General features: G+C 61.8%; 4 protein-coding genes across 4 annotated transcripts; 2 read left to right on the top strand and 2 right to left on the bottom strand.

The window, feature by feature from the left end:
• Positions 1-718: 718 nt before the first annotated feature.
• On the top strand, positions 719-1095 carry BXZ73DRAFT_97777 (uncharacterized protein; the record flags this gene model as incomplete). Its single annotated transcript, XM_048027486.1, has 3 exons — positions 719-778; positions 836-941; positions 1007-1095. 3 exons carry the CDS (start codon positions 719-721, stop codon positions 1093-1095), a joined length of 255 nt encoding a protein of 84 aa, XP_047881620.1.
• A 1173-nt stretch (positions 1096-2268) lies between these two features.
• On the bottom strand, positions 2269-5146 carry BXZ73DRAFT_41317 (ribosome biogenesis protein tsr1; the record flags this gene model as incomplete). The annotated part of the gene is made up of 10 exons (XM_048018748.1): positions 2269-2510; positions 2571-2708; positions 2761-2971; positions 3027-3197; positions 3258-3510; positions 3561-4024; positions 4082-4595; positions 4648-4927; positions 4980-5048; positions 5101-5146. 10 exons carry the CDS (start codon positions 5144-5146, stop codon positions 2269-2271), a joined length of 2388 nt encoding a protein of 795 aa, XP_047881619.1.
• An 849-nt stretch (positions 5147-5995) lies between these two features.
• Positions 5996-8364, bottom strand: BXZ73DRAFT_97775 (uncharacterized protein; the record flags this gene model as incomplete). Its single annotated transcript, XM_048027485.1, has 3 exons — positions 5996-7099; positions 7150-8031; positions 8083-8364. 3 exons carry the CDS (start codon positions 8362-8364, stop codon positions 5996-5998), a joined length of 2268 nt encoding a protein of 755 aa, XP_047881618.1.
• A 4114-nt stretch (positions 8365-12478) lies between these two features.
• BXZ73DRAFT_87965 (uncharacterized protein) lies at positions 12479-17211 on the top strand (the record flags this gene model as incomplete). The annotated part of the gene is made up of 5 exons (XM_048024785.1): positions 12479-12722; positions 13504-13810; positions 14142-14344; positions 14737-14998; positions 15201-17211. 5 exons carry the CDS (start codon positions 12479-12481, stop codon positions 17209-17211), a joined length of 3027 nt encoding a protein of 1008 aa, XP_047881617.1.
• Between the last annotated feature and the right edge of the window lie 111 nt (positions 17212-17322).

Genomic DNA, 17322 nt, shown 5'->3' with positions numbered 1-17322 from the left:
GAGGCAACCCGGAAAACGGTGAGGTGGAGAGCCGGCCATCCACCCACTGCCACCTCCGGCCCGATGGCAGTCCTTCCCCTTTCGCCAACACCGAAAAAACGCAGGTACGCGCAGTTGTAACGGCAGACCGACTTCCGACCTTCGTGGGTCTCGCTGCTGGGCCCTGGCGCTATTGCGTTCTCACTGTCAGGCGTACACGGCGGTGCGGCTGTAGCATCATAAGTGTCTGGTCTGAGGTGGCGCTGGATAATAGTAAATACTACTTCAATCCCAAACAGGTGAGTCCGACAGTTGGAATGTCTCGATTTCCCAAAGGTTGTATCGTCGCGGCAACATTTTATCATTCTCTGAGTCACGCTCTCCGCCGTGACCCACAATCGGGCCGCGGAATTCCCACAGTTCCGGCCGCCGCCGTGGATCCAGCTGCGCGGATCAGCTTGGTCTCCTCCACCACCGCCAGGGCCACGAGTGCTGCGGACGGCTCAAGAGTCGCTTTGCATCAGCACTGAACCAGGGAAGCCGGCGGCGGCACATTCTCGCAGTGGGACGCTGAGGCATATGTGCGGCGATGATCCAATTAGATGTAATATAAGGCCCGTCTCTCGCGTTGGGGGTCCCACAGGCTCTGCACCGAGTACTTGCTTTTCCGTCCGCTCATCTCACCTCCCTCGTTTTTCCCTTCTCTGACTTCTCCGGCGCACGCTTGCATTTTCGCACCATGCAGTTCAAAGTCTTCCTCACTCTCGCTGCTACCGCCGCCGTCGCCTCCGCTCTTGTCGTATGCCCTCTCTCGCAGCTCACGACGCAACAGTACAACTGACGCGCACACATGCAGCCCGCCGACCGCCGCGACGACGCGGTCACCGGTACCCCCTCTTTCACCACCTTCTTCACCACCCAGACGTTTACCGCGTCTCAAGTCTTCCCGGTCTTCCAAGAGGGTGCGCTATTCGTTTACTCTGGATCGTTGTCGAGCCTGCTGACTGGCGTTTTCTGTATTATACAGTGGCCCCCTTCGTCACCACTCAGACGACCATCACCACCTGGACTGTCTCCCGCACGGTCACGATGGCCGCCACCGGCACCTCCGCGTAAACATCGCCGTTGATAAGGTGTGCGTCGACATTGCGCCGCTCGTTTGTGTGCCGTGTAAGTACATCCATGCTCTCTACTAGGTAGGGGGCTCGTGTGCACCTGGCGACGGTTCGCTGACCTTTCTTGACGCTTTGCAGTCGCCAGTAGTGTGAACCTGCACTGGCTCACACGCGTCCCACTTTTTCTCATCTTCTTTCTCTCCGTTCTTCGGCCGTGCTTAGTGTCTGTCTCCGGATAATGATTGTAGTCGCTTGAATATAAATGAAGTCCGCTTATCACCCGTTTAAGTCATGAAACACACCCGTTGAACGGGGCACTATTGCCTCACTCCTGGCTTCCAATACTCATAATCCGAGGCCGCTCTTAGTACAACTCGCCGCAAACAGCCCAGGCACGGACGCGTCACGGCCGATGCGCTCCGGCGGCGGCAGTACGTTTGTCATTCAGTCCGACTGCGACGCCTGTGCTGATCTTGACAGATTGATTGGGACCTGGCCACCCCGGAGCTCTAGAGTCTAAACCCATCCAAGTATGCGAAGCCCTACTTCCGCGAACAGTGATCAACTAGACTGCGCCGGCCGGCATCCAGATAGGCCACGTTGATAGATAACGATCCTTCCGAGCTGCGCGGTGCGGAAGGCTAGCGACAGGCTGGCGAGGCACGGCGGCATGATGTTTCAATTTTGGGAAGGCACAGCGGCGGACCAGCTGGCAGCAACTCAGCAAAGTCGGATGTCGGTGCTGCGTCTGCGGGACGTTCCTGGGATCATCATTGCAACGATCGCAATGTGGCAGATGGAGAGGGGGTTGTTTGCGGGGCTTGCTGACCGGCATAGAGCCTGGAAATCGGCTCTGGCACGCGTCGGAGTCCCAGCCCACAGGACTGATATCACTACTGCTTCCGTTAGTACACACCTCTGTCAGAGAACACAACGATCGCGATACTCACAGCATGCACAAGGAGGACGAGTAAGACGAGATGGGTCAAGTGCCGCATCCGAGAGCACCTATTGAGGTCAGTTGATGCCCTCACCATGAATCTGTATCAGTTCTGACCATACGTCCTGACAGAGCATGGGATCGTGAGATGTACAACAACTCAGATGTTACATACACGTGGTACAGCAGTTGGTACAAATCCTAGCACACCGCCTACTTCGACAACTCAGCGAGTCACTCCTCCATGGCGTCCTCGTCGCGAGCAGGGACTGCAGCGGTGTTCTCGCTCTCTTGCCAGAGCTCGCACCACTTCGGGAACACTCGCTTGTACAACGCCATGCAGACGGTGTCCATCTGGCTGATCGGGCCGTCGAAGTGGGCCTTGAAGTACCCATGCGTGCCGAGCGACTCCTTGATGTGACCGGAGCGGCCGTACTTCGTGTGCAGCTGGATGGGCTTGAAGTACGCGATATCATCTGAGATCAAACATGAGTGAGAGACACAAGCGAGAGGAAGCATGGAAGGCGTGTACGCACCCGCATTGAAGAACATGTAGCGGATCGTCGCGGTCTTCTTGTGAATCTTGAAAGGGTGACCGGTCAACACGATGCGTTTTGCGACGATGCGCGTGGTGTCCGGATGAACGAAGCTGCCCATGGCGACCAGCTCGGGAGCTGGTCTTAACATTAGGCATGTGTCCGGAATTATATGTGGACACATTCATACCTTGGGCGTCGCCAGTCTCGCGCAGGAAAAAACTTGGGAGGTTGCCATACACAACAGGGCCATAGATAGTAGCAATGCTGGTGACGCCATGGCGGAGGTAACGCTCGAACTTGTGCACGTTGTTAGGTCCCTTGCCTCCCCCGCGCGTATGTTGACTGTAGACAGGGTTCACGCGCATACGACGCGGCCCCACGCAGAGAATAAGAGGATCCTGTATGGTTTGATATTAGGACATGCGTTGCAACAATCAAATTCAGGGCACGTACCTTTGAACGTACAGAGTCGTCGTACTCTGTATTCCGCTGGACTGTGAAGTTGAGGACCGTCTTTTTGTGCTCATGTTGCAGCAAAGTGAAGACGGCAAATGGCTTCCTAGAGACAACGCGGGCTGCTTCCTTTGGCGCGTCCTTCAAATAGATCGTAACACGCGTTCCGGGCTACGCAGACACATGAGCACACACATACATTCGGTTAGAGCGGGAAGTATGGCGACCTACCTCTACGCCACCCTCCTCCTCCGCTCTCCTCTTCACCGCTCGTTCAGTACGCTTGAAGTCCTCGAACTGGAAGATCCGGGCGTAGTCGCGGGGGAGGTTCTCATACGGATCCCATGGACTTGTCCGGAATGATCGCAATCCGCGATACCTCTGGAACCGTGTCCGTGCGGATACGTCTAGAGGAGTGTCGATCTCATCAGGGAACTGCGCGTCGTCCTCTTCCTCACGTTTCCTGGCTCTCCATTTCTGCAGTCTAAGTGGCTGTTTAGCACAACATCCGGAACGCTTTGGTGGAGAACATACTGTCGCGCCTCTTCATCCTCGTCCAGGTCCTGGAACATGACACTCTTTAAATCTTCGGTCTCCATCTCAGTATCTTCCGCGACAGGCAGGTCCTCCATTTCTTCTGCCTCCTCCATGTCGTGGTGACCACCCTCGCCCCCGTCTTCGTCGTCCCCACCTTCGTCGTCACTCTCGTCAACGATCCATGCTGCTTGATATTCGCTAGTGCCTTTAGGAACCCTGCGAATGACTTTCGGTGTAGTCCCGGCCTTCGCGTTGGGGACGGCATCACCGTTTTGACCATTCGCGCCTTTCATCTCCTCTTCCGTAGGCCAAGTCTGCTCGTTCGCCATGTCGTCAGGGTCGTTGCTGGACACGAGCGAATCCGCTGAGGATTCATCAGGCTCCGCGAGCAGTTCCGGCTCGACATCCATCCCGGTGGTATGACCAGCTTTTGGTGCACGAGGAAGCGGCGCGGAGATAATCTGCGAAATGACAGGTGAGCGGAGCTGCCTTCCAGCTCGACTGATGTCAGGACTCACGCGTGATATCTGGAAGTCTCCGTGGTTCGAGATGTGGATGAGTCGGTTTGCGTTGAGGTGCGCGCCGCGGACGACGCCCGTGACGCTAAGCACTTCGTCTGCCCACTCGACCTTCTCCGCGAGGATCCACGAGCGGCCGTCTCTCCACTTGACGTCCGATGGCTTGCCCTCGGAGACTGCCCGCAGCGCGTTGAGCGCATCCGACGCGTGGTGCATGTCGTATACCCGCGTCTGGCTCGGGACGAAGTACTGGACGAAGGACAGCAGGGACTTCATGACACCAGGCTTCTCCTTGGGTTCCATCGGCGTGTCGGCGGCGACGACGGTGACGACCTCGGGGATGCCTTGCGCTTGGAGGGTACGCAGCAGAGTGTCGCCCCACTGTTCCACCTCGACGTTGGGAGAGAGCACGAATATGACATAGTCGGCGACCTTGCAAGCGTCGAGCGAGGCATACATCTGCCGGTACTGGAGGGGGATGAACTGCAGCGAAGTCTTGAATCGCTCTGCTCTGCTCGTTCCCTTCTGTCACAGACCGCACCACAGAACAGTAAAGAAAGACGTACCTGAGCCTTTGCAGTCCCGTCTCGGTGTCCTCCTCCAGCGACCCATCGATGGCCTCTGCGAGTTTTGCAGTGATATCCCGTGTATTCACGTCCTCCGTGAGCGGGATAACCGCGACGATCCTTGGAGCGCCGTCGATCCCGCTGAATATCCGGGTCGCGGAGACAATCGTCTGCCGCTTCTTGAGCTGGACTTGTTTCGCGCTGTTACGGCGATTGGTGCGAAGCTGAGCGGCGGCGTGCGAGGCAATGTTCGCTTTTGGGGAGTCGCGGCGTATGCGACCTGCGGGAGAGTCGACGACTGCAGAGATCTTGATGAGAAGAGTGGAACGTACCTTTGGCAGCCTCTTTCAACGATCCCTTCGAAGCATGCTTTGATTTGAATGCCTTGTTTTTCTGAGAGACTGCGAGCGTAAATCGCGGCTGCGCACGGAGTGACGAGCCAATGAGGGGCACTGACTTGCTTGAGGGTGGGACGATGGTGGTGAACACCTTCTGTCATGTTGAGAAAGGGCGGGATGGAGGAGAAGGGAAACCCAGTAGCACGATCTCCGACGCACCCAAGGATCGGCGAAATTTCCTCCATCTTATCTTATCAACAGGAATAAGCGCCGCCCATGATCTTGAACTGGGACTCCTTGTTCGCCTTCAACGACAGACTCTGCTCTCAAGAAAACGAGAGCAAGGAAGACAGGGAATATGTACGAGGCTCGCCACTGCTCTGAGCTTCCGAAACGTAACATACGATAACTTGGCAATCATCGTCGGCAACGTGCTCGACTTTCCGACCGCCGTGAAGCCATGGGTCGCGTTTTATCCGCAAATGGCGCATCGACGAGAGAATCTTCTACCTAAAGCAAGTGGCATTCGGGTTTGGGAGAAGGCATGTCGGCTTTTGCTCGTAATCCTGACTCGCTAATGGGCTCTATGGCTATATATACATACCTACTTAGAATCTGCCGGCCTCTGTCTTGCATGTTTTTGACATCTAAATGGCTAGATATCACGTCTTCTCATTGAGCACGGACACCCCTTCAAAGCTTCGCGATTCAGCCAAAACTCAGAGTGTACTCAGCCTTTGTTTCCTGAAGACTTTCGCTGCACCATCAAACCCCGTTCGCCGGAGCATGAGAAGTTGATTGGTGACCATGCTAATGCATACAGAGCGACCGGAGGACAGTGACATTCGCGTTTCTCCACTTTTCGACGGCGCGCCAGTTCACTTCGTGCCTCCTGCAACTGTCACTGCGTGGAAACCCTATCGAGGCTTGTCCAATGCCCCTCGTTGAAATACTGCCATTGTATTATATCGTAGTGTATAAGACATAACGCTGGCGGAGAGACATCAGCCTCAAACATCCGCGAGGATGCGAACGAGGATCTCCTTCACGCTCTTCCTCTCCCACCCCAGCCTCACGCCCTCCCCACCGACCTCCGAGCCAGCAGCCGTCGCGCCCCCGGTCCCGCTATCGGGCGGCACAGCGGGCCACACGACGCTCCCCAACACCTCGTCGTCGGGCCCATCGCGCGTCCGCAGACGGTGCGACACCACCCGCGGAAACACCCTCGCCACGTCCTCCTCCGAGACATCCCACACCTCCGGCGTCCCCCGCGCGAGCGCCGCCTGCAGCTCCTCCGCCGGGCCCAAGTCCACCGCGCCCGAGTCCTTCTCCGCGCCGAACCCCACGCGGGGCAGGAGCAGGTCGTACGCGGCGGGGACGCTCGCGCCGTCCTCGCCCTGCACGCGCACCTCCGGCGAGTTCGCCCCCTCCATCCCGAGGCCCCCATCCTTCCGGTTCAAACCACCGGCGACGCTCTCCGCGCCGACCCACGCGCCCTCGTTCGCCTCCGCCCAGCTTTCCCCGTCCCCGTTCGTGCTCCCGCCTGCGGCCGCCGCCATGCGCGCCTCGTGCACGACGAGCTCCGCGCCGAGCGTGTCCCCGTGGAGGACGCGGAACGCGCGCGCGAGCGCGTCCGCGGCCGCGTGCGCGTGCAGCGTGAGCAGCGTGCCGTCGAGCGCGGGGTGGTGCCGCGCGGCGGCGAAGAGGTCGAGCAGGTACGCGTCGAGCGAGCGGTGCACGGCCGCGTGCGCGGCGGGCGGCGGGCTGCGCGGGTCGAGCGCGGACGCGGGCACCGTCGCGTGCACGGACGGGTAGAAGATCGGGGAGGCGGGCGGGTGCGCGCGGGCGTGGGTGCGGAGCTGGGCGAGCTCGGAGGGCGGGAGGACCGGCGGGGCTTGCGGTGGGGGTGGGGGTAGGGGTGCTGACCTGCGCTTCGGGGAGTGTTGAGGGGGAGCGGGGGCGGTGAAGAAGGGATTTGAGGCGTGCGGGAGAGAGAGAGGAGAGGTCAACGGAGTTCCGCGCGGAGTCGGCGAGGACGATGCGCGGTATGCGACATAGCTCTGGCGGATGGAGGGGTGGAGTGCGATGTCCGCACTCATGGAGAACTTATCAAGCTTTGAAAGAGATCAGCTGGCCAGTTCGAAACGACATGTTATTGACGTACCAGGCCACGCAAGAGTCCAGGACGTTCATGAGGGTCTGCCTTGCATACATAGACCATCACAAACCCATCGGGCAGATTCCACGTCCCATCCTCAACATCAGGATCCCGCCCCGACGCATCCGAATCGTCATCCTCAAGACCATCCAAAACGACTCTCCGCTCCGCCAACACTCTCGTCAGAGCACGCTGAGATGCCGCTACGGTGTGCTCGAGCCCTGACACCACCACCGCCTTCGGGATCGAATACACCGAGGGTACCCCCGCCTCGCATCCCCGCTCGCCGCCCGCCGCGCTCTTCTGCGCGCGCCCGCTGTCCAGCCCCGCAGCCGTCCCCACGTCCTCGTCCTCCGCGACGTCCTCCATGCCCGGCGGCGCGAACAGCGCCGGCAGCGGCAGCGGGTCCGTGCGCAGCCTGCCGTTCCCCGGCCGGCGCGGCCGGCGCGAGCGCAGCGTGGACGTCGGCGTGTGGCCGCCCGCGAGGAGCGGCCGGCGGGAGGACGCGAGGGACGCGGCGTCGAAGTACCCGTCCTCCTCCCCGTCCGTGCTCGGGGCCGGGAACGACGCGGACCGCCGCGGGGCGTGGTGCGCGGTGGCCCGGGGAGGTGGCTGCGCGGCGAGGGGGACGGGGGCCGCGCGCGGGGTGGTGTCGGCGCGGGAGCGGGGGGTTGGGCTGCGGTGGGAGGGCACGGAGCAGGGAGGGGCGCGGCGGAAGAAGAGGGCGCGGAGGAAGGCTTCGGGGCGCTCGAAGGGGGCGTGGATCGAGGAGGAGGAGCTTTGTTGCCGAGTGCGCGGACGGCGGGCACGGACGGTGGAGGGAGGGGAGGAGGATTTGGAGGAGATTTTCTGCTTGTGCGCGGGGATGCCGAGCACTTGTTGCAGGATCTGGCGTAGACATAATCAACGAGGTGGATACGACACGAACGCAGTACTCACAAGCGCGACTATATTGACTAGTAGGCTCACATCCTCCTCCTTCGTTCTCAGGATGAGGTGGACCCCGACATGAGTGTTCTTGTCCGGCCTGTTGGTCCCGACCGGGGTGCGGGGTTGCGCAATCAAGCAGAGAAGCAGAGACTGAAGCACTACCGGATCCATAGGGATGTCTGGGTGGGCAGCCCGTGCGCGCGAAAGAAGTCCTTGGAGGTAACCCGCTGTCCCGGGCGGCGCAGCAGTCTGAGAGGTACCAGTACTGGGGGGTGGGACGTTGGACTGCATGGGGGTCGTGAGGGGCGATGATGTTGAATGTGACACGAAGTTGGGACTAACGGGCCTGGGGAGCTGATGGGAAGCTATCACGTTAAGCAAGACGTGTATGGGGCGCCATGAGGCCCAAGGAAACACAATATGAGAACGTCTCGCGAAGCAGTCGTGGAGGATGGTAACAAGCAGAGCTCCCGGTGCGGTGGCGGCGGTCGCCCTACGGAGGGCCGTTGCGGACCGGACGGGCCGATCTCTTACTGAACACTCAGGACTGACATCATCGATCCATCTTGTCATCTTCCTCGACAACCCTGCCATTGCGACATCAAGCAGCGTCGGTGCTGTTTGGCTTGGTGGTATTTCTATGATCACAGGCTGATTTATGAGTGTCTAGCTCAGGCACGCAACCTCTCAAAGGACTCCTGGATCCAAGACATCGAGTCGGCTCGATCGAGCTGAGTCACGTTATACAACTCAGTGTGACGATAGCAATAACGTCTTCCCACAGCAGGGCGACCAATCATGGGAACGCACTGAGGATCGAAGTCGGAGGCCGACCGTTTGAGAGAGGTCGATGACATTTGAATCTTGGAGCGGCTCAGCCCGGGGAGAACCCTGCACGGGGCAACCATTGTCATGCGGCGGAGTCGACTATTCTGACATACGACATAGGAGGGGAGGAGGATGCAACGAAGCGGTGTCGTGCACAGCACGTCACGAGGACATACCGATTGTTTCCGGTGCCGCGATCTCGAGACTGTGGCTTCAGTGGGGAACAACTGGCTGCCGAGCCGCGGCTCAGCCACGATCGAGGTCGGCGAAGTCGGGGGGGGCGCTACTGGTCCCAGTTCGGTGCCTGGACGTTCAGGCCTCAGGAGCCTCCGTTGCCGTGTAACCACCCATTCGCGTCCTATAGATAAATCGTCTTCCAGCGCGATCAGTGCTCAAAACAAATCGCGGGCTGTGTCTCGTGCGCTGCCAGAAAGGTTTGATCGGCCCCGCAGACAAGCGTCACGAGACGTTTTCTGCATTCACCGTGCTTCTTCATCATGATCATCTAGCCCCGATCCTCAAAGCTGCCGCCAGTCCACAGACGCCACCTTCAAGACCGTGACGCCGTCGACGACCGCCTCGAACCTAGCATGGCGACAACTACATCCGCGTGATCGATATCATCAGCGCACGCTCCCCCAGTCACACGCAGATCGCCAAAATGAGACGCACGGCTAACAGCCACTCCCGGTCGTGACGGCGGACAAGAGAAGCCGCCACCACTGCGGCGATTGGGCTGGGGTAGCGACGTTCGCGAGATTTATTGCGTGGTGCGAACGCGCGTTCTGGTTGTCGGCCACGAGAACGGAACCGAGAACGTCGCGCCACCGCGCGCGCACATCTCGAGGCAGGTGGGGTGGGTTCGAGCTAGGCGCAAGGAACAAGAGGAGCGTCCGCGAGAAGCCCGGGTACGGCGTCTGCACCTGGCAGCCACGGCGGGCCCTACTGCCGCCGGTCTGTCGAGGAGATGAGCATGTGGGAACATTTGACCAAGGAGGTGTACGTGCGAGCGGGAACGGACCGGACGCCACCGGCTCTGCGACGCGATATCAAACCTACCTTCATAGGGCGGGCGCCCGCTCAGTGCTGGCTTGTCTGGGACGCAGTGGCTCCGTCAACGGCGCGGTCCCGCCCGGGTAGCAGGGCCGCACGCCCGCATTTGCTCCTGTGCGGAAAGTGGACGGCGCGGTGGCACGCGTACTATCCGAGAGGGCTTTGATCAGCTCCTTGTGGCACTGTGCAGAGAATAGAGTCCACATTTCCTGGCCATTTCAGCGCCTCGCGCATCATGCACGCTGAGCTCCTGTCGACTGCTGAAAAGGAAAACCTGTCAGCTCAGCCGCCGTGCATGGGAGCAAGGTGCGTCCAGCTGCCGCACCTGACGTGAACACGACATCGGTCCTGACGCCGAGCGCCACAGCGCCGCTAGCTGCAGCGGCAGCGTTTGAGCGACATGAATCACAGTCGCTCATCTGAGCCCGAGCTAACCTTTCGGACACCTGCGTGCGCTGGGGTGGCGGCCGCAGGCGTGGCAGGCGCACTGCACAGTGACACAGTAGCACTGGGCACAGGAAAGCAGCAGCACTGCGCGCCACTAGACCTGCTGCGCGGGTGGCGCGAGGTCACTCGGGGAGAACAACGGTGGTGGTGCGTAGCGCGTCTTGGCTCCGAGGGCGTTATCAAAACGCCACATCTGCGGTAATACCTACAGGGCGCGCAGCAGCAGCAAAACAAGCCGCTGTTTTTGTTTCAACTTGTGCGAGAATCGGAGCACAAACCTGGCGGCCAAACCAACGGCGTCCATCAGGGAGACGTGGGCATTCCGAGTGCTGGGCGGGCCGCGAGGCTGTGTTCGCAGCGTCCTGGCTGATCAGCGTCGAGCCGCGCTCGACGAGCCCCGGCCACCGATAATTAAATTTGGACGCGACGGCTCCTCGAACACCGGAGGAAGTGCGTGCTCTGGGCGTGCCGTGGTCCAAGCGAGACAGCGGGATCAGTGCAGGCCGGGGATTCTTGTCATCTTGTGCAGCCGCCGCGGTTGGGGTTGATGCATGAGGCGTTCGGGGCGCGTCGGTGTCGTCAGCGTGCGAAGCCGGCGGTTCCACAGGGTACATGAGGCCGCCTGACGACGTCGGCGGGCATACGAGTCGGAGCGGTTGGAGAGTGGAGGACGCACGGCTTGAGGTGATCGTGTCCAAATACGTAAGACGACCCGGAAGGAGGTTTGAGGCCATTGTGGGGGAGAGCCTCTTTAAGGGTGACGGGACCGTCGATTCGAATATGCAGAGGGCGAGGCCGCGGTAGAAGCCCAAGGGAAGACGCTAAGAGGTGAACGTTTGAAGTTGATTGCAAGCTCTGGAGGGAGGTGGCAGGAGACCGGCCCGAAGGCGAAGAGACAAAGATCCGACTGGGCGGAGGCTGGGGAAGACCGCCCGGGGTATCTCGGGCGAAATCACACCGCCTTGGGCGCCAGTCGATAATCGGATGGAGTGGGAGGACAGAGGATAGGCTCCTGGAGGTTGATGCGCCATGTCAGACCGTCGTCTTGCGTTCGCGCACCTGAAGAAAGAGCGCAGCTGCACGGGCTCGATGGTCCAGGCGGCGACGATCGGCTGGCGTTCAGGCTGCCCCCCGAGAACGCCCGATGGTGCCATCTCGATCTCAGATCGATCAGCCTCACCGATCGAGGATGCTGATTGGCAAAGCCTTATGTCACTCGTTGCGTCACAGAGCCTGGATGTGTCGACAGTGATTTTGGTGAGCACCCTAAAAAGATCTATGCGGGACATACGCAGGAATAGTGACTCCTATCCCGATTGTTTCCGATGCGTGCGACGAGCAAGACGACATATGCAGGGCGAACGCGCTGATGACAGGCGTGATTGTCACCTGTCACATCCACCCACACCTCCACCGGGCGGATGCATATGCGCTCCAAGTGCTAGGCCAGATGTGCATCAAGATTGCCACGGCACGTCGAACTCTCCCATGGTTGTCTTCTCTTCTCTGCCGCATTCGTCGCGCAATCGCAGCGTTATTTCCGAGTGCCTTCTGTCGAGAGGGAAAGGACCTGGAAAGCAGAGAACATTCCTACCCTGCTCTCCATCCAGTGGGCCTGGTCGACCGCGACTACCGATTCCTGCCAAACCCTCGACGCCGGTTACCGTCGACTGACAGGCGGACTTTGAACACGGACAGTCAGTCGCAGACGCTCGCAGACACGCCTGGTGGATTCAGAGACTCGCGCGCGATCAAGATGGCCCCTCGCGCCCCAGTGCGCCCCTGGCGCCTCCGGCCCCAGCAGCTGACGCGCTCCCTTGGCCTATATCCCACCTCCCTTCCCTCCGTCCCGTTCTTCCCTTCCGTCGACGCTGCGTACGGCCACCGCTCGTCCACCACCTCCGTCTCCTTTCCTTCGCCTTCCACAGGCCGGCCCTCCTTTCTCCTCCTTTCCTCTCACGACTTCCCGGCCACCTCTCCACCGCCCTCCGACCCTCGGGCTGTCGCGCTATATCTCCTCTGCTACTAACGACCCCTCCCATTCCTCTTCGCGGCCCGCGCGACCTGTCCTACATGCATGGCCGTAAATCCTCTCTTCCCCCTCACCATCGACGACACCTCGCCTCTCGTCGTCTACCAGCCCTTTGCCGATACCTTCACCATCCCCAACGTTGCGACCGGCTGGAACCCCTTCTACACGCTCACAGGATTCGCCACAGTGGCCACCGGCGCGGACTCGGAGGTTGCCTCCGCCCTCGGGAACGGCACCAGCCTGCACCTCACCGCCTGCGACGGCGCGAGCCTTCAGGTCAGCTGGAACGGTACGTCACCCTCATTCACCCATATCAGCACGCGTTTTCCCCTCTTGCCCCGACGTTCCATATATGCGCGCGCGTCGGCACGCCTGTGCTCGCTGCGGGGGCGCACCTCCCAGCGAGCACGGGATCGCGCACGGACGACGGCGCCGCGTGTGCCCGGGCACCCCGGGCACGTCGCGATGTCGTGCCAGCCGAGGACGAGGGCCTCATCCCAGATCTGCCTCTTCGCGCGTTCGGGGCTCCGCCGGGCATGTGCACCGGGCGCCTAGAAGAAGGACGCGTTTGTCCGTGCGGCCGTGCGTGATGGGAAGGAGCGCGCCACGCGCCCCGCGTCACTGCGGTCGGCGCGAGCAGATCCTGTTGCTCGGGGAGCAGCGATTCGTCGGTGGTCGCCGCCCCGAGAGTTCTGAAACATACGCGGCCCAGTGTTTTTCGTCCGCGGATCGACCGTCTGATGTTCGATTTGCGGATCCGTCGTGCGCGGTTGTGGGCGTGCCTCGCAAGAAGCTCGCGCGCGCGGCATGTCCACGCTGCTTGTCCACTTCTTGCGCTGGCTTCTGTGTTCGGGCTGTTTCAGGACGATGGGCCTCGTCCACATCCCACGGATCTATGGGACCATGCAGAGCTTGTTGTTGTGCACTTGCCGCTGCGTCGAGTAGGCGCAATCAGCACTCAAAGCTCCAAGTCGTATCTAACAGACGCCCATCGTCCTGAAAATGCTGTCACCGTGTTGCGGCCTGTTGTCGATCGAGTACAGTGCACCGAGGCTCACGCAAGTCCCCAGGCACAGACATCACGCTTTTTGGCACACTGGTGCTCCCTCCCAGTGGAAGCAATCTCGTCGCGTCATACTCGGTCAACCTCGATGGCACCGACACGACGAATTTTCTATCGAACATCAGCCATTCTTCCACCGTCGACGACGCCGTCACCGACGTCCTCGTTCAATTCAAGAATCTGTCCGATGGCGCCCATGTCCTGCAACTCACGATGCACAATTCGGACGACAGTGCGACGGCTGGGAACTCGACGACCGGCCCCATTATCGCCTTCGACCGTGCCGTTGTGATATCCGATTCCGGGAAGCCAGGGTGAGTGAACGTCTCAATGTTCCGGGTTCAATCTAGCCTCGTTCGCGCAGCAATAGGACTCCTTTCAGTATTTCTCTCCCATCGTTATGTTCTCCGCATCTGTTGTTGCTCACGCCCAGACCGTTTTGCCCCCACTCATCTCCGCCACCTGCTTCCCACCCATGTTGCGTACATGTTCTTTATAGAATTGTTCATTCTACGCCCGACGATGATCTTTACCCACTCTTTCGCCCTTGCGCCCGCTGTCGCCACGCTTCTCGCGGTCATCTTCTCATTTCGCATAATTGCCCTCGTTGACACCCTAGCTAACTCCGCTTCCGTGCTTCCCCAGACCCGCGCCGCCCGCGTCTTCTGCGACGAGCCCGTCCGCCGCCACGCCGTCTTCCACCGCGACAGCCGTGACGTCTCCCGTGCCGGACGACGACATCGCGTTCCGTGGCCGCTGGAGTTTTCAGTCTGGGCTGCTCCCCGACTCGGATGCCATATTTCATAGCAGCTCAAACGTCGGCGACCGGGCCTCGCTCACATTCAACGGTGCGTGTGCCTTCTTGTGCGAATGGCCTGCTGCGATTCGTGGAGTGGCTAGCCTTGATTTTGCTCGCGAGACCTGGGCGGGCAGTGCCCGGACTAAGGTGCAGGCCCAGCGCTTCGCACGATGGCGACGGGCGGGTGATGGGGGCGTGTCCGTGCAAGCGCGCGCTTCTGAGGCGGGGTTCTCACACCCGATTCCTCCGTCATCGTGCGAGAAGCAGCGGTGGACGAAATGCGCAAGTCGTCCGCGCCTGATCTGAGACCGACGACGGCTTCCATATAGCCTTCCTCCTCTGTGCCCCGCCCCCGTGCCTCTTGCCCGTTCCCCTCCACTGTCTTTCCTCGGAATTCGCTCTGCTGTGTGCTCATCTGCGTCGCTCTTTTCTTCCGCCTAGGCTCCGCTGTCAGCATCATCGGTCTCACCACACCCGCGTCGGGCGCGTACAACGTAACGCTCGACAAGGAGGAGCCCATCTCAATTTCTGGACGTGCTTCGTTCACTTCCAACGCCCCCACCCTCCTCTTCTTCCGCACTGGGCTCGACCCCTCGGTCATGCACGCGATCGACGTCGTTAACGCAGGCCCGGCGGGCGCGGGTGATGGCGCAGGCTCCCTCCTCTTCCTCAGTGCGGTCAACGTCACGCGCGTTGAGAGTGGGTACGTGCTCCAATTTTTTGTTCGCGCAGCGCGGATTCTGACCATTTGATCCGCTCGCCCTCACCCCGCACCGCTCGCCATATCCACTGTGCCGTACTCCTGCCAAACTTGTGGTCCTCTTCACTCCGACGTCGGACGCGACATCGACGCATTATAACATCCTTTCGCCGCCGATGCCGTACGTTCCCTCGCCCTCGTTCAGCGCAATCCCCATTGGGGCCTCCGAGTCCCCCTCGGGTCTCCCTCAAGGCGTGATCGCGGCTATCGCCATCGGCGTCACGCTCTTCGTCGCTTTGATCCTCGCGCTCGTCGTGCTTTGCCTACGCCGCCGCCGGCGACGCGAGCACCACAAGCGCTCGATGCTCGTCAGCCCGCAGATGCGCCTCGCGCGCCGGCTGTCCTTCCTCCTACCGCACCGTCGCCACGAGTCCCCCACGCCCGTCGTCGCGGGCAAGGCGCGCGAAATGTTCGACCCGGGCTACCTGCCCGGGGCCGTGATCGCGCCCGCGGGCGTGCTCGACATCTGCAGCCCGAGCACCGAGTACGGCTCGTACGGACAGGAGAAGGACGGGGACTCGGCGGACGAGTCGGACTTTGGCGAGGGCGAGGGCGCGGACGGGCGGCGGTTCTCGGCGGTGGAGAAGGGCAAGGCGCGCGCGCTGCGGCAGAGCGGCGCGTCGAAGAACTCGGACGGCAGCTACTCGATCGAGCTCCCCGACCTCACCATCGTCCAGAACCCGCACGGGTACCTGCCCCCCTCCGCGGTGCCGTCGACGCCCTCGCCGCCCGGGCACACGCTCGTGATCTCGTCCCCGACCTCGCCGAGCGGCACGAAGCCGAAGGGCCCGCGGGAGTTCCCGGGGCGGTGCGCGCCACGCGAGTCGACGCGCGGGATACTGCTCGCAGCCCTGCCTTCGAGGTCGAGCCCAGGGCCGTACGGATCGCTGCAAGACGTCGACTTGAGCGACAGCCAGATGCTGGGCGTCCCGGCGCCGTCCTATCTCCCCGAGGCGGTCATCTCCCCGTTGCGAGTGGAGTTTGCGAGCGACGTGGAGGAGCACCAACGCGACCGCCACCTGAGCGCGGGCGCGGTCTCGCTGCCACCGTCGCTGAAGCAGGCGCTCGCTGAGTACGCCCCTCCCGTGGAAGCGGCGGCGGCGACGCCCCCGTCCCCTACGCGCACCACGGGGGGCCGGATGTACTCGTTTTTGGACCTATCGTCGTCGGCGTCAACGTCGCTGCGGTCGCAGCGCCAGAGCTCATCCAACTCCACGAGCAAGACCAAGTCGCGTAGCTCGTCGCGCTCGACGCGCTCGAACTCGCACTCGAACTCGCGCTCGATGGGCACCACCGACCGCACCGATCGCAGTCAGCACGTTCAATCGCCGCCCGCGCAGACGTTGACGTGGGCGTCGCTGCCCCCGGATCGACGCATCTCGCTCGGGCTGTCGATGACGTTCGGCGGCGGTTCGTCCGTCTCGCGTCCGTCGATCTCGACGGCGAACCTCTCGATGCACCCGATCTCGCCCTCGTACGCGGAGCCGTCCCCGCCGCTCCCGACGTCCTCCGCCGCCGCCTTCCGGATCGACTCGCCGACATCCGGCGACCGCACCGACGCAGATGACGACGAGGCCGACGACGATGCGGACGACTTCCCGTACACCGTCAACCAGTTGCCCTCTCCGACGGACTCTATCCCGTACACCGTCTCCGACATCCACTTCCGCCACTCCACGCACTCCTCCATCCTCTCCGGCCGCACCGAGTCCCGCCGGGAGTCCCGCAGGCTCAGCGCGTCCCATCGCCCGCCGCACCCCCCACTACCGTCGTCCCCGGGGCTCCCTCCGAACTCGCCGTCGTCCGCGCGGCCGACGCACCACCGCGGTATGTCCCAGACCAGCGGCTCGCAGCAGGTCCCGCCGATGATCGTGCAGCGCATCCTCGGACGCGCGCCGGCGTCGAACCCGCCGACGCCCATGGGCCCGCAGTTCGCGACCGCGGCGAGCTTCGCGGCGGCACGCGCCGCAGCGAGCAGCCCCGTTGCGACCGTGCACCCTGCGACGCCTATGCCTGTGCCACGGCCGACGCCATCGCCGCACCCCACGGTGTCGCAGGGTGGGTCGACGGGCCCGGCACAGACGCAGGCGACCCCGGGATCGTCGACGAGCGTGTTCGGCTTCCAGATAGGGCGGCACCTGCGTGAACGATCGTGACCGGGTTCTTGACATTTCCCGCATACATAGCGTGTACATACCACCACTCCTTTGACGGCCATACGACACGGCTCGCATTCGCACGTCCCCCAACCACGTACCACCTCCCCT

Source organism: Epithele typhae (assembly GCF_022376455.1).
Source record: "Epithele typhae strain CBS 203.58 chromosome Unknown BXZ73scaffold_5, whole genome shotgun sequence".
In the NCBI taxonomy this organism is placed as follows: domain Eukaryota; kingdom Fungi; phylum Basidiomycota; class Agaricomycetes; order Polyporales; family Epitheliaceae; genus Epithele; species Epithele typhae.
The sequence above is the reverse complement of the archived record's forward strand: the minus strand, read 5'-3'. Positions and strand labels throughout refer to the sequence as shown.